At 36.5% G+C, this 19,802-nt stretch overlaps 1 protein-coding gene across 1 annotated transcript in view; it reads right to left on the bottom strand.

Annotated features, from left to right (window-relative positions):
• Nucleotides 1-239: 239 nt before the first annotated feature.
• Nucleotides 240-19,802, bottom strand: part of LOC122140729 (potassium voltage-gated channel subfamily H member 8-like) — a 34,150-nt gene continuing 14,587 nt past the window's right edge. Inside the window, exons 7-15 of the mRNA XM_042745464.1 lie at nt 17,709-17,927; nt 14,121-14,320; nt 12,142-12,391; nt 11,085-11,299; nt 10,563-10,601; nt 8,518-8,735; nt 8,270-8,385; nt 6,962-7,017; nt 240-2,531 (exon numbers count right to left, since the gene is read on the bottom strand). Coding sequence (XP_042601398.1) covers nt 2,025-2,531; nt 6,962-7,017; nt 8,270-8,385; nt 8,518-8,735; nt 10,563-10,601; nt 11,085-11,299; nt 12,142-12,391; nt 14,121-14,320; nt 17,709-17,927 — 1,820 coding nt within the window. The 3' untranslated portion in view covers nt 240-2,024. The remainder of the gene's footprint in view (nt 2,532-6,961; nt 7,018-8,269; nt 8,386-8,517; nt 8,736-10,562; nt 10,602-11,084; nt 11,300-12,141; nt 12,392-14,120; nt 14,321-17,708; nt 17,928-19,802) is intronic.

The following is a 19,802-nucleotide window of genomic DNA, read 5'->3' as shown; positions in this document are numbered from 1 at the left end:
GAATTAGCTTTTATATTTATATTTTCATTTTAGTTTAAGTTTTAGTCATTTTGTTATGTGCTTTTAGGTTCTGTTTTTATATTCATAATCCGAATTTAGCTCTAATTTATCTTTATTTTCATTTTAAGGTTTTAGTCATTTTTTTTTTTTATATTAAGAATTTAGCATTATTTCTTATTTTTATTTAGTTTTTAGTTTTTTTATTTAGTTTTATAGTTTTAAATTTAAGTTAGCATCAACAACGCTGTTACAAAATTGTGAAAATATGTCAATTATAAATGAACATTAAAATATATTCACAGATTAACATTAATAAATATATGATGAATAATAAATGCTGTCAAAATTAGTTCATAATACCAAATGCATTAACTAATTTTAACAAATCATATGTAAAGTGTTACCAGTTTCTGTGATCAGCATTAGCAATAGCGTTTAAAAGGGGATACAGCTTCTCAAAGGCTTTTAGCATGCTGTCATCATGCTGTAAATTAGCATGCAAAAAGTCTAAAAAGTTACCAGCATACAGCACTCTCTAAGAAATGTCTAAATTCATTCTCTTTAAAACCTCGTCGCTACAGTCATCAAAGCACCGCTTTTGTAACTAATTCACAACCTTCAACAATAAATTCCAAGACAATTACTGTCAAACTTCAGATTGCCCGCTGTGAGCAATGCTCCCGTTATAATGCATAATCCATCTTTATATGTGAGGACTATGGTAGTTTTGTGCAATTAAAGGTTAGTTATTTATCTTATTTACTGAATATCTGTCAGCTTACTGTTGACAGTTTTGTAAGCATCTTACATGCCTAACTAGTCTGAAAAGTATTCAGTGGAAATGACAAGACTATTATTAATTATGCAATGCTTATTTAAGACTGACTAGTTGTTTAGACAACCCATCAACTAGTTAAGTTTGTTAAACATAGCAGATACAATGCATTTTTACACCATACAGGGCTAATCTGAGTCTGACTAAATTAGAGGATGAAGTCAGTTATCAAGCACTGCAAAACTTGATTAGAAGAACTCATACTTTTTAGCATCTGATTAAAGAGCAGATTTTTTAATATAAATCATTTGGCTCATTGAATAGGGGAGTCTCTCCAGACTCTACTCAAACTGTGAAATTTATTCCTATCTTTTCAGTTATGGTGTTTCCATAAAATTCTTAGAAGTACAGTATGTAAAGAAATATTCCAAGTTTAAAAAAAAAAGTTAGTTCTGATCTGAACATCTGATTATGTTACCATCATAATGCTCATATACAAGTGAAGTTTCCTCCTTATAACTGGTGCTATGAGAATAGTGACATTATGGCAATTACTGGACAAATTTTCAGAAAAAAACTTTGTGTACTTTAATGTATATTCCAAAGAAAGCCATTGGAATTGCATTATTATAACTACAATTTAGAACCTGAGGAACGGTGTCAAAGGAACAGTTATTTTTGGCTAATAACTGGTAGCATGTTCCATATGCTGTTGATAAAGTGTAACATTTCATTGCACAGAACTTTTGCAAAGGACTTTAGGAAACAGTGATTAGAATAAATTAGAAGTTCAGTAAAACTTGATGGATCTTTTTTTTTAAGTCAGTTACATAAAAAGGTAAATTGCTAATGCTAGTTGGTCAAACTAGTTAAGACACAGTCTTAAAGTGGCTGTATGCATCTGGCTTAATATGAACAGTATTTGGATGAATAATAAATGCAGTCAACATGAAATGTGGATTGAATCTGAATCACAATCAGTTTGTTTTACTTTTGGTAGGTCAAACTTTCTGCTGTTGGAACTCCAACTAGTTTTCCTGATTAGAGATATCCCTTTAGTTTCTAGCATTGAAAGACATGCCGTTAGAGAGATTATCTTAAAAACTGAGATGGTAAACATGTATATCTTCGTAGGAACCATTGCTCCATGGCTTTGGCAGTGCGTGTACCACTTATCTTATCAGTCCAGTCCTGAGTCCAGGTTAACACGCAGATTCCAGTGGAACTTGTCCATTTTAAAGGTTGACTGCTACAATCCCAGGGACCTGAGATCCTCCCCTTCTCCCAGCGATGGCTGTCCAGCTCTGGGTAAAGTTCCAGGGGTGTGTGAGATGTGTTGGTGATGCTGCAGAAGAGGCGTCTCCAGGCTCTGCGAGCGGGTCCGAGCGACTGCGCTGTGTGGAGAAAGGGTCAATAACGGCTCTCTGAATCTGTCTGTATGGGGTGATGAGGAAAGTGTGATAGGAAAGGAACCAGGAGATGTGGTGGGGCAGACCAGCTGCAGTTCTTGTGGTCTGAGCGGATGGGATACAAGTCCTCCTGGACGTATTCCAGGGTGCATCGGTGAAGAAAAAGGAGGGCTGGTCCAAGAAGAACCCTGGCTCGGAAAGGGGACAGGAGGTGATGGATATCCCGAGGTAAACGTGGATGTACAGCCACCTGGTGTTTGAGGAGAGGCCATCATAGATTCGATGAGAAAGGCAAGACTCCGCATGACTCGTCCCAGCTCAGCCACCTCCCGTCCGAGAGAGTTCACCTGTAAGACATAAACAGGTGTCACATTCAACTTTTACAGGCATTAGAGATGTTTGTGTTTTGTCATTAGGGATCCACCACAAGTATATTAAACCGATTCATTAGTTCATGAGTATAATGTACAAAAGCATGTTAAGGTATTTAGGGTAGAGCACATGGTATGATTAATGTTTTTCAGCACATGATTAATGAAACAGTCAGTGTTTTATTAATAGAAGAATGCTGAGCAGTAGTGGTGGATTATAAATACAGTATATTACTATGATACTCTTTCCTCACAATAGAGAATCACTGACTGAGGCTATTTTTAGTGATTTCAAATGATTTAACATTTGTTGTCTGTTATAAAAAAAAAGTGTATTTTAGTAATCTTTTTCCTTTTTTTTAAAATCATTATTATAGAATAGCTGCTGCTTCTTAAGACGCTTTGTGTTTCCTGCATGCACAGCTTGAATTTTTAATTGGTTAGGATGGTTGATGTTTTAACGCCATGCCAGCTTCCTTGGCTTTCTTTATGGAGAGTAACAAGTTAAACTAATATAAAACAGCAATTTAAAAACTTGTTTTTTAAGTTTGCTTTATATAAAATTCAGAGTTGACTGTTAAAAAATTGTGTTTGCAATGTAATATAATTTACTAAGAGAACTTATGACAATTTAATAAAAGATGTTTAAGAGATACTGGACTCTGGCATTAAGAGCATATTGGTAGATGAATCTTCAATTCTAAACATTTATAATATATATTCCACCATATGATGACCTATTAAGTTTTCTTACTGCTAAATTCTGAAAAAACAGAGGTGTTAATTATAGGACCTAAAAGCTCTGCATGTAATAACCTAGAACGCTGTCTAAGACTTGATGGCTGCTCTGTCAATTCTTCGTCATCAGTTAGGAACCTAGGTGTGCTATTTGATAGCAATCTTTCCTTAGAAAGACACTTTTCTAGCATTTGTAAAACTGCATTTTTCAATCTCAAATATATATCCAAATTACCACCCATGCTCTCAATGTCAAATGCAGAAATGTTAATTCATGCGTTCATGACCTCAAGGTTAGATTCTTGTAATGCTTTACTGGGTGGTTGTTCTGCACGCTTAATAAACAAACTTCAGCTGGTCCAAAATGCAGCAGCTAGAGATCTTACTAGAACCAGGAAGTATGACCATATCAGCCCGGTTCTGTCAACACTGCACTGGCTCCCTATCAAACATCGTATAGATTTTAAAATCTTGCTTATTACTTATAAAGCCCTGAATGGTTTAGCACCTCAGTATTTGAACAAGCTCTAATTGCATTATAGTCCTCCACGACTGCTGTGTTCTCAAAACTCTGGCAATTTGATAATACCTAGAATTTCAAAATCAACTGCGGGGGGCAGATCCTTTTCCTATTTAGCGCCAAAACTCTGAAATAACCTACCTAACATTGTTCGGGAGGCAGACACACTCTGTCAGTTTAAATCTAGATTAAAGACCCATCTCTTTATTCTGGCTTACACATAACACACTTCTAACATTCAAATCCATTAAAGGATTTTTAGACTGCATTAATTAGGAAAACTGGAACTGGGAACACTTCCAATAACACCCAATGTACTAGCTACATCTTTAGAAGAATGGCATCTACGCTAATATTAGTCTGTTTCTCTCTTATTCCAAAGTGACCGTAGCCACCAGATCCAGTCTGTATCCAGATCAGATGGTCACTGCAGTCACCCGGATCCAGTACGTATCCAGCCCAGATGGTGGATCAGCACCTAGAGATGACCTCGACAGCCCTGAATGTCAGCTGAGACCAGGACAACTAGATGAGCCCCAGAGACAGATCCCCAGTGAAGACATTGTCTCATAGACTGCCACCGGGACAAGACCACAGGAACCAGATGAGTCCTCTGCACAACTGGCCCCCCGACTGAGCCTGGTTTCTCTCAAGGTTTTTCTCCATTCTGTCACCGATGGAGTTTTGGTTCCTTGTCGCTTTTGCCTCTGGCTTGCTTAGCTGGGGACACTAATATCCAGCGATATTGCCGACTTGATTGCACAGATATTATTTAAACTAAATTGAGCTGGATGATGACATCACTGAATTCAATGATGAACTGCCTTTAACAGAAAATTGAGTGTTAACTAATGTCATTTTGCATTACTGACACACTATTTGCCAATTTAATACTGTAAAGTGCTTTGACACAATCTGCATTGTTAAAAGCACTATATAAATAAAGGTGACTTAAGTATTTTCAAAAAGGGGTGCAACAATCAAGAAAAATACCAAATGCAAACAGTTCCCCACAGCAACAGAACAGTATGATCTTCTGAGGGCATGGGTTGTCGTCCCTCTGCGTCCCCCCATCTGTCATTGTCTGCTACAGCCAGCAGCTTTCAGGTGAAACTGTGGCATTATTTATTTAGGTCCCAACAGACATCATTGTTCGTTGCTGACTTATTGATATATAGTTATTTTTGGGTTCTCTCTTAAGAAAGATCATTACTTAAAGTCCCCGGTGTAGATCCTGATTACTGCACACAGGGTCTGTACATTTTTTTTAATTTTTTTTTTGCTTTTGAATCTAGGTGAAAAGTATAAAACCTGAACAAATACATTTATATTAAATATAATAACAAATAAATACATTTTAATTTATATATAAAAAAGTTGATATATAAAATAATATAAAAAATGTCAATAGACTTGAAATTTTTAAAAATGTGTTTATGTACAACAATGCTCATAACTATGCTTAAAACAAATGCATTTTTGGGTTACTCTGAATAAAACTGTTTCAAAAAGTTTGGTCTTTCTACCAATTAGGTCTTGCACCAGAAAAGTAATTTCCATTCGTAAAGCCACCAGCATTACAATTTCTCCAACTGATTTTTCTAGAAGTGCACTAACACTTACAGTTATCATGAGGTAACCACAGCTCACTAAATTCAATTTGGATTCCCATAATTACTCGTCCTGTGTATTTTCTTGCACTGTTTGTGCTCGATAAACATCCCCTAATAAGCTCAGAGTAACAATGTTCGTGACGGTCCAGAACACAGCACAGATGATCCAGATTCAGATGGACACCGATTTGGCAGTCACCCTCAGAATCGTGCCAACAAGTGATAATACCAAATAATGAGGGTAATTGGGTAATGATCCATAAATGCCATCAGTGGCAGGGAGATACAAGACAACAGCTTCAAACAGGAAGGGACAACAGGAAGAGAGCACTCATCCTCTTGGTAGACCGAATCAAGCATGGATTACAACAAAATCCTGCTGAGAGGCCGGCTGTCAAAAATATATAGTGAGATACAAGAGACAGAGACAGAGATAGAGAGAAAAAAATGAGGAAGAGGCTCAGCAGAAGGGCATCCCTCTCACGACATTACCTGTCAAAAGCCTCATGTCAAAGCCGTGGGCTGACAATCAAGACTGTGGATTGTCACGTGGATTTATATACCTAAGCCAATACTCATCTGAACTACAGTTCTCTGTCATTGTCCAATCTGGACTCAGTTATGTGATAAAAACTGCAGCGGTAATTAAATAGTGAATTTAGGATTTTGAGAATATATTACACTGGGGAAAAACGTGGAAAAATACATCAAAATCTTCAAGACAGACTTACAGTAAGACTTCTTTTTATTAAACATTAATGTTCAGTTAAATTTTAATGATAATATTCAATTAATATTAAAAATGTAATGTATTCACTCAAACATTGCACATTTATGTGAGTGAGCAGTAGGGCCTGACCTGAGATGGCCTGACAAAGCCCTTCAATTATGATTTTTTTTTTTTTTTACAGTAGTAGAAGTTGTGTAGTTAGGGGATTCATTTTGATTTAAAAATACATTCATGTTTATCATATAGTTCTATATAGAACTCTTTGTGAAACAGTTCACAAAAAAGATTCAAGGATTAATTTGTGCAATTGCTCAAAAATATTCCATGTATAAGTTCCATTTTGCATGCTTTAAAATGTATTTATAAAAACTGTATTATATATTAAGTAAATCATATTTTTTAATATAATGGAAATAATATATAATACAATCTGATGATTATATATACATATAATATATATATGGGTTCAAGGGCATTGTGGAAATCTGGAATGTTGGAATGTTCTCGTCCATCATCATGGGGCCAGTCCCACTTTCCTCTTCTAATGAGTTTTATGTCCTCAAGTGTTTGAATAACATCCCCTTCTCCTCTCTCGCAGCAGCCCGCCATATGGCTTGTGCGTACCTGGCACCAGGAGCTCACCTGAGCTGCGCTGGTTTCGATCTGTCAGTACTCACATTTACTGCAGAGTTATCACCCATAAAACCCACACTTTGCAAATAAATTGTAAGTGCAGACCTACCATTAAATTACACAGCAAAAAAATGATATAAGACTGACAGAGATTAAACAGAAAAGCATTTACCTCTTGGTTAAGGTGGCGTAGCTGTCCTCTGGTGTCCTCTGATTTAGCTGCTAATTCTGCACAGAGAAAAAAAACATTTATGTCCAACTGCCTAACCCTGACAGAACTTTCAGTGGAAACTCATTACAAAGACCAGTATGATTTTCTTTCTTCCAAGAAACAAAAAAGAAGCAAAATCTCTAAGCTGCCTTTTGTGTATGAACAAACAGATAAAGGACAGTCTTCTGAATATCTTTGTGTGTGGAAAAGACAAAAACTCAAGAAAAAGAGTCTTCATTTTTTAATTTACACTGACTGTAAATAAGATCTGTAATATCTGTAAATAAGAGGGAAGGAACAGCTTAGAAATTTGTGTTTTACAGAAAAATCATACAGATATAAAACAACACAAGCTGTGGGTGACCTATTCCTTTAAAGGAAAAGTTCACCTAAAAATGGAAATTTGCTAAAAAATTTACTGACCCTCAGGTCATCCAAGATGTAGATTTTGTAGAAATTTAGCATTACATCACTTGTTCAGTCAATGAGTGCCGTCAGAATTAAGAGTCCAGACAGCCAATAAAAACAATATATTCACAAGTAATCCACATGACTCCTGTACCTCTTGCGAAGTGAAAATATGTTTGTAAGAACAAATTCCCCATTAAAACATTTTTGACTTCATATTATAGTGAAAAAGTCATCTCGCCTGAATCAGGAGAGAAATAGTCACTGATCAAGAACCATTTAGAAATGAAAACAGCCCAAAACTAATATGTCTGATGTGAGAAGACAAACGTGATGGACTTTTTCACTGGAGGAAGTGTTATTATGGATTATGGGCTGGAATTTTGGCCAGAAGAGACGGATTAAACTTGAAGTGCCCCAATGATGTACTTGTTTTTTACAAACACACAGCTTTTCACTTTACAAGACGTTAATTGATAGACTGGTGTTGTATGGATTACTTGTGGATTACTGTAATGTTTTTATCAGCTATCTGGATGGCACCCATTCACTCCAGGGGATCCATCAGTGAGCAAGTGACGTCCTGATAAATTTCTCCAAATCTGCTCTGACAAAGAAACAAACTCTTCGACATCTTGGGATATCCTGAGGGTGAGTACCGTTTCAGCAAATTTTCATTTTTTGGGGTGAACTATTCCTTTAAGGTGATAAACAAAAGATCATCATTAATGAATACTGGAAAAGAAGTGTTTATTGTGCGTCAGTCCTGGAAAATTGGCATAAAGACAAAAGATGCCAATATTCATCAACTCATCCATCCCCTGCCAACACACACATATGCACACACACTCACTCACTCACCTGCTGTGGTGGCAGCGGTATTAGTTGCACCACTGATGGTGTGCTGATGGGCAGAGGAAAATATGAATGTGTGTGAATTTTCTGTACCATCACTGTCCTCTGTGCCATCCACGACCCTGAACACACACAAACAGAAATCCACTTTACTGCTCTCACAAAGTCCTTCATGCAACAGTGAGCAAATGTCTATTAAAATACAGTATCTTTGGATGTTTTTTAAATGCATGCATGTGTGGGCGTGCACACACCTTGGGCTGAGATTTGCGAGGTCAGGCTTTGTGACAGTGGTATGCTGAATGTGGAGCTTTTTGTTGGTTCGGTGTTCAATTTTCATGTGCGTTTTCTGTTTGGTTCCACCACTAAGATACTGTATATGATCATCTTCATCATCATCATCTCCCTCGTCTTGATGCTCAGCTATTGGTGGATAGCACTGGATCACATCTCCATTTCCCCTCCCCTCCATCTGCGATTGGGCAGAAGAGATAGCGCTGAGGTCGTGTGAGGCCAGATGAAAGTTGGATGACTATCCTTGGATGACTCAACTAGAAAAAGACTGACTTTTTTATTATTAACAATGAAACAAAAGTAGATCTAGTTAATGTGACAGAACAAGAACATCTAGTTAATGTGACAGTGCTTGCCTGCTCCTTATAAAATGTCTTTCTAAGTAGTCATTTAGGGGCTTTTATGTGGCATTTAGATAATTTTATGCTGGTCCCACATTTTCCTTGCCATCTCCTTATCCATTGAAAGAGTAAATAATTACCTAAATGCTCACTCTCAAAAGACATGGTTTATTTAGATGGAACACATTTAATAAACCATGTTAAATAATGCAAAATGTTTTTCACTGATTTTTTTGTTATGGAGAGAAAGACAAGTAAATACTAGGGACGTGATTATTTGAGTTGAGAGCAAATTGATTTGATTATCATTTTCAAAAAAAAAAAAAAGCAAATTTATATCACTGTAATGACATACAGTATAAGAAAAAATCATTTTGGACATATCAATATTAATATTAAATATTGTACACATCTCAAATTTAAATTGATTTACTGGCTAACGCAAATGATTAAAAAAGTCGTAGAGAAAGTTCATATTCTAAGACAGATGCATATGAATCTGAAAGATTTTTATTTAATGCATCAAAAATCTGAGAAAAAAATTAGATGATAGATAGATAGATAGATAGATAGATAGATAGATAGATAGATAGATAGATAGATAGATAGATAGATAGATAGATAGATAGAGAATGCACAATGCACAAGGACTTCACACACACACACGAAAACACTCTTAAAAGCAACCTACACACTTTTCCCTCAAGGACCAATTAGACAAAAGCTATGAAACAGCAAAAACACAGCAAAGTGAATGTCCTTAGGTAAAACTCATGTAATAGTAGTAGTCTTACCACTTGATCTTTGACCTCGCTAGCAATGACCTCAAAAAGACTTGACTAGACATTTAAAACAATGCTGGCCTGGCAGCTTTGATAAAATAATAATCTTTGACCCCTAGCCGTACGAGCGAGAGCGATCATGTCAGAACGAACCCTAAAGGCTCGACTTTTTCCGTTCAGTAATAGTCAAGTGTAATGGGTTTCACTGTGCTTTACACCTCACAGCTCTCACACGCATTGCCAATTACACAGTGAAACTCTGCAACAACATTGGCTTGAAATAACAATTTCCATTTATAGAACGCTTTAAATGTCAGTCCACTGAAAGGTGGCAGAGAAGTCAAGAGGTAAAACACAGCAAAGAGACATAATAAATGCGAGGGGTATTCCCCACCTCTCTCTCTTTTAATCTCGTTCTCCCTCTGTTCTTCTATATATATCTGATTAATTACACTTTTCGTACACTAATTTGGTCATTTTCCCTGTTGAATAATTGAGGCTCCCTCGCACTGTAATTGAAAGAGCGGCAGTTTCCCAAAGCAGTCAGTCATCCGGCACTTCAATAACCGCCCGCTCCTCCTTTTACCCCTCCCTCGCCCCTAAACACGCTGTTCCCCTTCCTCTAGCACCGCTCCCTCCCTGATTACTGCTTCAGGCATGGAAGGACAGGGAATGGGGAAGATGATCATCACCACCATCATCATCAATTTTTCGTTCTCTCTCCCTGCTGTTTCAGAGCTGTAGTGTTCTTACCCTCCCTCATTAGGCAAATGAGGCGGGAGGTAGATCATTGTTAGGGAAATGAGCCCCAAGCTATTATAGTCAACACAGCACTGTTAGTGGATAAGTGCGGAATGATTGACAGCTGAGGAGAAGACGCACCTGTGTGTCCATGGACTTACTGGACATCCTGGATATGACCTGGAAGGTGAGACATATGACAATATGTAAGCATACATTACTGTTCAAAAGTTTGGGAGCAGTTTTTTTTTTTTTTTTAAAGAAATTAATCATTTTATTCAGCAAGAATATATGCAATTGTTTAAAAGAGACAGTAAAGGCATTTATAATGTTTCAAAAGATTTCTATTTTAAATAAAAGATGCTCTTTTGAACTTTCCATTCATTAGAGAATATTGAAAATTTCACTGTTTCCACAAAATATTACGCAGCGCAATTTTTAAAACTTTTATATTAAGATAAGTTTCTTGAGCAAACAAAAAAGCTAAAGTTATATTTTGGTGGATCCCAAAAACAATATTAATCTTGTGTCCATGAAATCAAATAACTGAATCAGGTTATGATCAGGTCAGGCTTTTACCGAAATGCATTAAGGGTTCCAGTAACCATAAACAAATAAATAAATGAGAACTTTCAGCATCACAATGGTCATGTGATGTCTTACATGGCTCTCTTGTCCCTCTCTCAGGTTGTAGGTGAGGTCGTGAGTTATGTCCTGCACAAAACGGTGGGAGTATTCAGGATACAGGTCGAGCACCTCATACAGACCCCTCAGATTAATGCACTGCAGGTCGCAGTACGTCAGCGCCTTAACGTCAGCATTCGTCTTTATCACACGGTCACCAACTGACATGTTTGCACCAATCAGGTCCCCTTTACCTGTACACGTCACACAGGAGAACACAAACAAAGAGGAAAATGCAAAATAAAAAAAAAACATCAATATTTTGTCAGATATCACTAGGAAATTGCAAGCATGGTTAGTCAGTGTGTCAATATGTAGGCTAAACTGGAACGCTAATCTGCCATGGGTTCCCTTGGGAGTATGCATAAAGTAGACTGAAAACATGAAAAGGTTTCCAAGTAATGTTAACCACAGACCTTATTTTATTCATAAATCGGAAACCGCTATTCTTAAAACCCATTAGAATCTCCCAAGAGAGCCGTGGCTCGAAAATGCTAATTTGTTTAGCATTTTAACACCGAGGGACTATAAACAGCTCTATTAGAAGCACAAAAGATACTGTTTAACAAAGCGCACATGCATTTAAACACACAAAAACTAGCACAAGTGAACCGTCTTGAGAACTCAATGTCAGAGAGACCTTCCTCTGTCAGCAGGGTGGAGAGAGCGTGTGAGGGAAAGATGAGAAAGATATTGTGTGTTTTTTCCTGTCAGAACTCATAAGGTGATATTAACACAAACACACACATACACACACACACAGACAGGACCTAACAGGATGATGGGGATTATATTTTTTCACACATTTAGTCCACTGTCCTATGAGCCTGCTGTGTGTGTAAAGCCTCACAGAGAGAGTGACCAATCACAGAGAGCAGCTTTTGTTGGCAACTGTAGGAACACATGGGCCCTGAAGTCTTCACTTAATGAGAAGCAGTCATTTTTCCCTTCACTCTACTTCCTCAGCGCACTAAAACTACATTGAGCTTTACTGAGATAAAACTGATTGCTTGTGTGTGGGTTTGTGTAAACTGACCGAGGATGGCTAGCACCATGCTGTCCTTTAGCACCTCCATGGAGCCAGAACAGACAAAGAAAAGAGCCTGTAAAGCATCTCCCTGACGAAGAAGGTACTCGCCCGGCGCACAAAACGAAGTCTTTATGTGCAGGGAGAGAGAGCGGAGACATCCACGGCTCAGAGAGGAGAAGACAGACAGCTCTAGGATCTCTTTATTCAGATGCATCGCGATGTCCGAACGCAGCTCATCTGGAAAGTCTTTCAAGAGCTGGAGAGAGTGGACAGGAAGAAGAGAAAAAGAAAAAGGGATATGGAAAAAGAGAAAAATTAGATTGTTAAAAAAGAAACAGAAAATTTCCTGATTTTTAAACAGAAAAGCAAAAGTAAAAGAAAAGTGATAGAAAATGAAAGCAGAAAAAGAAGCAACAGAAAGTAAAAGTGAAAGAATATACAGAAAAAAGTCAACAGAAGAAAAAGGAATTAAAAAAACAAGCAAAAAAATAATAAAGAGAAGAGAAAATAAATAGAAAAAATGAAGAATAAAAATATGAAAGGAAGAAAAAAATTATTTATTTACACTATAAGGAAGAGAAATCTTGTGTTTTCTGTGTGAACTTATGTAACAGCACATTACATTCATTAAACTGGCATTAAAATCATTAAGCATGCCGCTTTATGAGTTTTCACCCTTAAAACAAAAACTGGAAGTATTCTGGCCATGCCTCCACCACCCTTCATCTGCTCGCTCATCCATCCATATATGCAACCATCCTTCAGCCTGACTGAATGGCATCTGTCACTCTCCCCTTTACTCATGGCACACACATCCCTCTCTCTTTCTCTCGCTCTCTGTCTTCTGCTCTCCGGCCATCAGCCTCAACATCTATTATTCATAAATCTGTGATTTAGCAAGGTGTTTAGATTTCATCTCATTTTTTTCCACTCCCTCTCCTGACTCCGGAATAAAGTCCCAGGCTCAAGGACGGAGCACACGCAGTCATTCCCTCCTCAAGTGTCCAGCTGTCTATCTAAATTATACTTGCCTTGAGTGTTGCTTTGCTCTTGGCTTCAGAATGTTACTTCATTATAGTACATCACTTACAGTACCATAATGTGATGATACCATGATGTTTTTATGTAAATACAATGTTATGTTAATAAGATTATCAGAGATCAGGGCGAGATTGGTTTTCAAATGTCAAACTAGAATTTTTAAATGAACAAATTTTACTTGTTTATTTCTGCTTTTGATGTAATAATACTAAATAATCATTAGACACTAATTAGATCACTTCAAAATGAAAAATACAATTTATATTATTGCATTAAAATAAAAATAATATAAGTAAAATTAAAATACAATTACAATAAATTACAATGACATTTTACAATAGCCAATAAAATATTAATAATACCAATAATAATAATAAAAAAATGATTATTGTACTATTATTATTTATTTATACATTACTTCAATCTAACTTTTAAGCTATACACTTCTCACGACACGAGTGAAGATCTGCTTGCTGTAGCAGTCGCAGCGCACTTCAGAAACCCTCAACCTTCCCCAGCTCCACCTATATAGATCTGCTATGGGGTAATTTCATATTTGTTATATATGGGGGTTATTTCATATTTCTTACATGCTCACAGTAGCATGTCTTTGGATGTATTTGCAGTAACAAGTCTTGGCACTTGCTCTGCCTCAGCAGAGACCAAAGACCAAACATATTAACATTGTCATGTGGATTAGCATGCTAAACTCTCTGCAAGTTGTCATGACAGAACTGATTTTAGAGGTGACTTTAAAAGTTTAATGTAACTCACTTATTCTGCACCAATATGTAACACTATATGAAACATCGGAGTGCAGTGGGGAAGCACACCGTATGCTTGTAAAGTTGGCACATCATCTTCACCAGTCCAGCTGTAAGGAATTCCGCAACGTCAAATGATTCAGCTGTGCTGTGTAATACTCTCTGAAGCGTGGGGTTTACCTCATTGGAGTCGATACCATTGTTGACAGACCAGGTGGTCTGGAAGTACTCCAGCATGCGCTGTTTGAGGCTCTGGGGCAGGTGGTGCACACGGATGAAGTCCTTCAGGTCTTTAGTGCGTGTGTGGTAAGAGGACCAGCGCGAGTACATGCGTTGGATGATGGCCGTCACGTTGCCAAAGACCAGAGCGTGCATCAGCGCTGCCAAAGACACAATGACACACACATGCATGAATGTACATTAAGCCTGAATGACCTAACAATAATGGAAGTTCTCTTGAAAGTTCAAAATGAACGTCATTTCAAATTCATCAACATGACTTTTTTACACGCAGCTTTTTAAAAAATTGTCTATTGTCCCTGATAAATAGCATTAAAAATATTAAATTAAGTTTGATTTAAAAGAAAATGCTTACAATAGTGTTTTTAAAAATGATTTTTGTTATGGAGTGCTGTAAGCGATAAGTGTAAGTAAGAAAAGAGTCATCAATCATAACTGACAAATCTCATTATGGATCCTTTCTATTTCTGTAACAATCCAACCTGTGTATTTATTTTAGAGGGACTTGTTCTCTGCAAGATCTCTGGTAATACACAGGTGGTGATTGAATGTGTACATATGTGTTGGAGTGTGTAATTGGGTATTATTGTATGTTTGGGAAGGGAGCAGAACTGCCCCATGGCGAAGGGTGACATTTCACAAAATAAAGGCCATGAATTCTGAATACGAACAGATGGTGTGACCTCATATCATCCCATTTAATGCCAGACAAACATACATAAACATATGCGGCTACACTGATACTGATTATTACTTTTTATTAAGACTATATATATATATATATATATATATATATATATATATATATATATATATATGGCGAAGGGTGTTATTGTTAAGCCCCACGAAAGGCACAAAAACAAAGCACCATCAAGTTTTTGTGCACTATATTTTAAGTGTTCTGAAGCCGTTCCATAATTTAATGTGAAGTATAGATAAATATTTAAGTCAAGTTGACGTAAAATTCTACCCGCTGCATCTGTCTTTCATCGTCCATTCAGCATTCAAACTGTGTGTCGCGTTCGGTTACTACAGTCAAAGCAATGAAACTCTCTTCAAGAGTGTACAACTGTTTAAAACTGTTAAGAAAAAAGGCTCAATGAAATATTGCACAGATATAATACAAAATAGTAATTTGCCGCGGGTTCCTTCAAGATTTTTCTATGGGGTTTTATAATGGGGTTTTTCAATTTACAAGTAAAATAAAGCCTGTGGTGCATTTTGTTGTACAGCAGTTATGTTCATTTTTGAAAACGTATGTTTTTAATAATTAACTAGATAAGAACGTTTGGGCTGTGAGTGTGTGCAGTTTACATTGTAGAACAAAACGTAAACCTATCGTCAAGTTATGTTTACCACAGGCTTTATTTTACTCATAAATTGAAAAACGTCATTATAAAACCCCCCAATATCTCGAAGGAACCCGTGGCAAATTACTTTTCCGGGTTCTGACGTCATAGTTCCCCCACTCAAGTGACAACAAGTGAAAGTGACATAACATACAGCCAAGTATGGTGACCCATACTCAGAATTCGTGCTCTGCATTTATCCCATCCAAAGTGCACACACACAGCAGTGAACACACACATAGAACAGTGGGCAGCAATTTATGCTGCGGCTCAAGGGCACCTCAGTCGTGGTATTGCCAGCCCAAGACTCGAACCCACAACCTTAGGGTTAAGAGTCAAACTGTCTAACCATTAGGCCACAACTTCCCAATTAGAGCCATACCCTTTCGTATTATACTTTTGTGCAATGAAAGATTATTAATAGTCTTTTTTGTTCAGTTCTATCTGAACAGCCAGTAAAAATAAGCCAGTACACTTAAGAACAAATACACAAATTACAAGCATAGATAAATACAACAGAATATGTTACAAATAAAATAAGGTTGGTAGTATTCAAATACAAAAATGTAATAATTAGGGAAAATAACACTGCATAGTGTTCACTGAATAAATAAATATAGATTTTTATCACAGCTGTTTTGTTGTTTGATGATCATTAATGACAGCAGCAGTATTTATTGGCCGCTGTCCCTTTAAGACATGATGCACGGATCCAATAGATTTCTTTCTCAGCTTTTTTCATTTACTTGAGACATTACTGACTGTGTTTGTCTGAATGATTGTCAAGATGGGTATTTTGTAATAATTTTATGTGTATGTGTCTGTTCAGAGGATTCAGAAGAGGATTCAGTTTGGTGTTCGGGCGCCGTCTGAAACGTGTGTGCACGCTTCATGTGTGTGCAGCTGTGCACATAGAGAACAGCGGGCAAGTAACGAATCGAGTTCCCATTCGCCTCTTCTCTCTGGAATTGTTTGAAATTTGCTTGCTTGTGTAAATATGAACAAATGATAAACTTATACTCTATTATGGTAAAATTTAGCAATTCATCCACGGATCACATGCCAAACCGTGGGGCTTGGTCTGTACGGATCACAGATCAACTACGTTTTACCACTAATTTATTCCAAAATAATATAAAGCAGTAACAATTTGAACAATATTTTGGAAACAAATTACAATAATGTTTCATTAGTTAACATTACTTAACTACTTAAGTTAACATGAACCAAGAATAAACAATAGCCTAATTCTACAGCATGTATTAATCTTAGTTAATATTAATTTCAACATTTACTAATTAGGGCTGGGCGATATATTGCATGCGATTGTCACGCGCATTTCGTCAGTAAAGCCGGTTCCCTGATTACCGCTAAATCACCATTATCTGCTTTCGAATGGAGCGGCATTTAATAGACAGAGCCGTAGATCACTGACAAGCTACGCAATATCGCGTTCATTATAGCAGATGAATCGCCTTTGATAAGGAACGTGATATTGCGTAGCTTGTCAGTGAACTACGGCTCTGTCTAATGAAAAAATGGTATCGTTGCATCTCTAATATATATATAGACCAATTGTTTTCTAGTATTGTCTCTTACAAACTAACAGGGATTCAACTTCATTTTTAGTTTTTGGATTATAAAGAAAATCTAAATTTGAAAAAACTCCAAATACTGGTACTGTTAAGTAATTTTAAAAATTATATATTTTTTAAATGAGTCCTAAAAAAGTGCTGTAACCACCCAAAAAAGACCACCATAATACCAAAATAAACAAAATAAAATACCAAAATAAACCTAAATAAATAAATGAATAAAAATAAAAATAAATATATAAATACTGAGCATTTTTGGGAAGATACAATCTATAAATTCCACATTGCAGAAAAAAACACAGGACTACAAGGGGTTAAACACAAAAACATTACATATATATATATATGGTTTTTTTTCTACAAATATCTAAATCAAACTTTTTTCTCTTGTACAAACTCAAAGGGATTCAACCTTGTTTTTTTGGTGGTTTCTAAATAAGCAGCAGACACATACAGCCTCCAGTTTTTGGTTCCTAATGACAATCCAAATTTGTTCTACCTCCAAATATGTCTAAAAATATCTCCTAAACTTCAACCTTTCAGACAACACACACACACACACACACACACACAGACACACACACCTCCAATAAGCATGGTGCAGATGGAGAAGATCTTCTCTGCGTCTGTGTTGGCAGAGACATTTCCAAAGCCCACGCTGGTCAGGCTGCTGAGGGTGAAGTACAGCGCTGCGATGTAGATGCTCCTCAAAGACGGTCCACTGCTCAGCGTTCTGTTGACCGCTCCCGAGCTCACCCCCTCGTATGGAGACTCCAACCGCTTCCCGAGCTCATGCAGCCAACCTAAGAGAGCAAGACAAAGAAGTAAATAAGAGATCTAATTAAAATCTCACACTGAAATGTGTTTATGTATCAGTTTCATATGTGTCCATATGGTGGAAAATTAGCATGCACTGCAATGACACAATGGTTAAAGGAACTGTTCATCTAAAAAGGAAATTTCTGTCATTATTTACTCAACCGTAAGACTTTCTTTCTTTTATGGAACACAAAAATGGCTTTTTTACAATGTGTTCATCATACTACTCCTTCACATACAGTGACTTGTTTTGGGGCTGTTAAGCGGCCCTCCAGTGAGTTGTTAACCTCTGCAACAGGATCATAGAGAAACTTTTTTTTTTTTTTTTAAATACAACCTTTCTGCAAATTTGGTTATTGGTTATGTTTATTGGTGAAGGTTTTAGGCATGTTCAAATTAATCACATTTCACTAATTTAATATTTTAAACAAAAATGTAATATAAAATTTTGCATACACGTTTGTTAAAAAGTTTAAGGTCAGTAAGATTTTTTTATATATATATATATATATATATATATATATATATATATATATTATTAAAAAATGCATTAAAGAGATACTCCACCCCAAAAAGGATGCATTAAATTGATCAAAAGTGACTGTGAAGACATAAATAAGATTTCTGTTTCATATAAATGCTGTTCTTTTGAACTTTATATTCATCGATGAATTCTCAAAAAAGGGTCACAGTTTACAGAAAAATATTAAGCAGCACAACTGTTTCTAACATTTCAAATAATAGGAAATGTATCTGAAGCACCAAATCTACATATTCTAATAATTTCTAAAGGATAATGTGACATTGAATACTAAAGTAATGGCTGCTGAAAATGTAGCTTTGTTATCACAGGAATATATTAATATAGAAAACAGTCATTTTAAATTCTAATAATAGTTATCTATATTATTTTTATTTACCGTCTATCTGAAATATTACATGCAGCCTTGGTGAGCATGAGATACTTTTGAACAGTATTTTGTGAATTTGGAAAGTAATTCCTTTGTTACATTTACCTAAATTTATTTAACATAAATTTTAAGTAAATACTTTTAGAGTTGCAAGTTTATTTATCAATCTGAAAAGCAACTGATTGCTTTAGTTTTTTTTAATTAAAAACATTGTTTTGTACAAAAAAAGTAGAATAAACAATCTTGAAATGATCTCTTTTTATATTCCACTTAAGAAAGAAAATCATATGAATTTAGAACAACATGAAGGTGAGTAAATGATGCCAGAACTTATACCATTCTGACTCAAGTTTCAATACCGAAACAACAGTTGTTCACAACACTGCATTAACAAAAAAGTACTATGTAAACTATGTAAACACTATGAATAACATTCATTCTTCACCATAGTATTTCAATCCAAATCACTGATGTAACACGGTACTTCCAAATTTGTACATTTTTGCAAGGACAAAGTTTCATGAAAACAGTTCTTCACTAACAGCAATTGTTTGGAAAGCAGTTCATCAAACATGCTGCTTTTCTTCTTGAAACAATCTTTGTGTTTGCTGATAAGGAGGGACCCATCAGTTGCCACATTCTACACTATCTATAACTAGGGTACCAGAGAGGAGATTCCAGCCCAGTGTTGCTATAGTAACTGCCTATCAGAGCAGGCCGGGGGTCAGTGGTTGGATGCCGAGGGGAAGCAGCAGCTTTCCATCAATACTGATCGGGGACCGGGCGGTGGGAACGCTGGTACTTTCACAGCGTTCCGTCATTACGGACCATAGAGCAGCACACTGGGCCTAATTACAGCCCCTCCTGCAGTCAAGATGGAGAGAGAGGCCCGCGGCACGATGTCTGGGTGATTGCTTTGTTTGCCATTCGCTCACTCTTTCACTCACT

Source organism: Cyprinus carpio, chromosome B19 (assembly GCF_018340385.1).
Source record: "Cyprinus carpio isolate SPL01 chromosome B19, ASM1834038v1, whole genome shotgun sequence".
Taxonomy (NCBI): Eukaryota; Metazoa; Chordata; class Actinopteri; order Cypriniformes; family Cyprinidae; genus Cyprinus; species Cyprinus carpio.
This window is presented reverse-complemented; position numbering and strand designations above follow the sequence as displayed.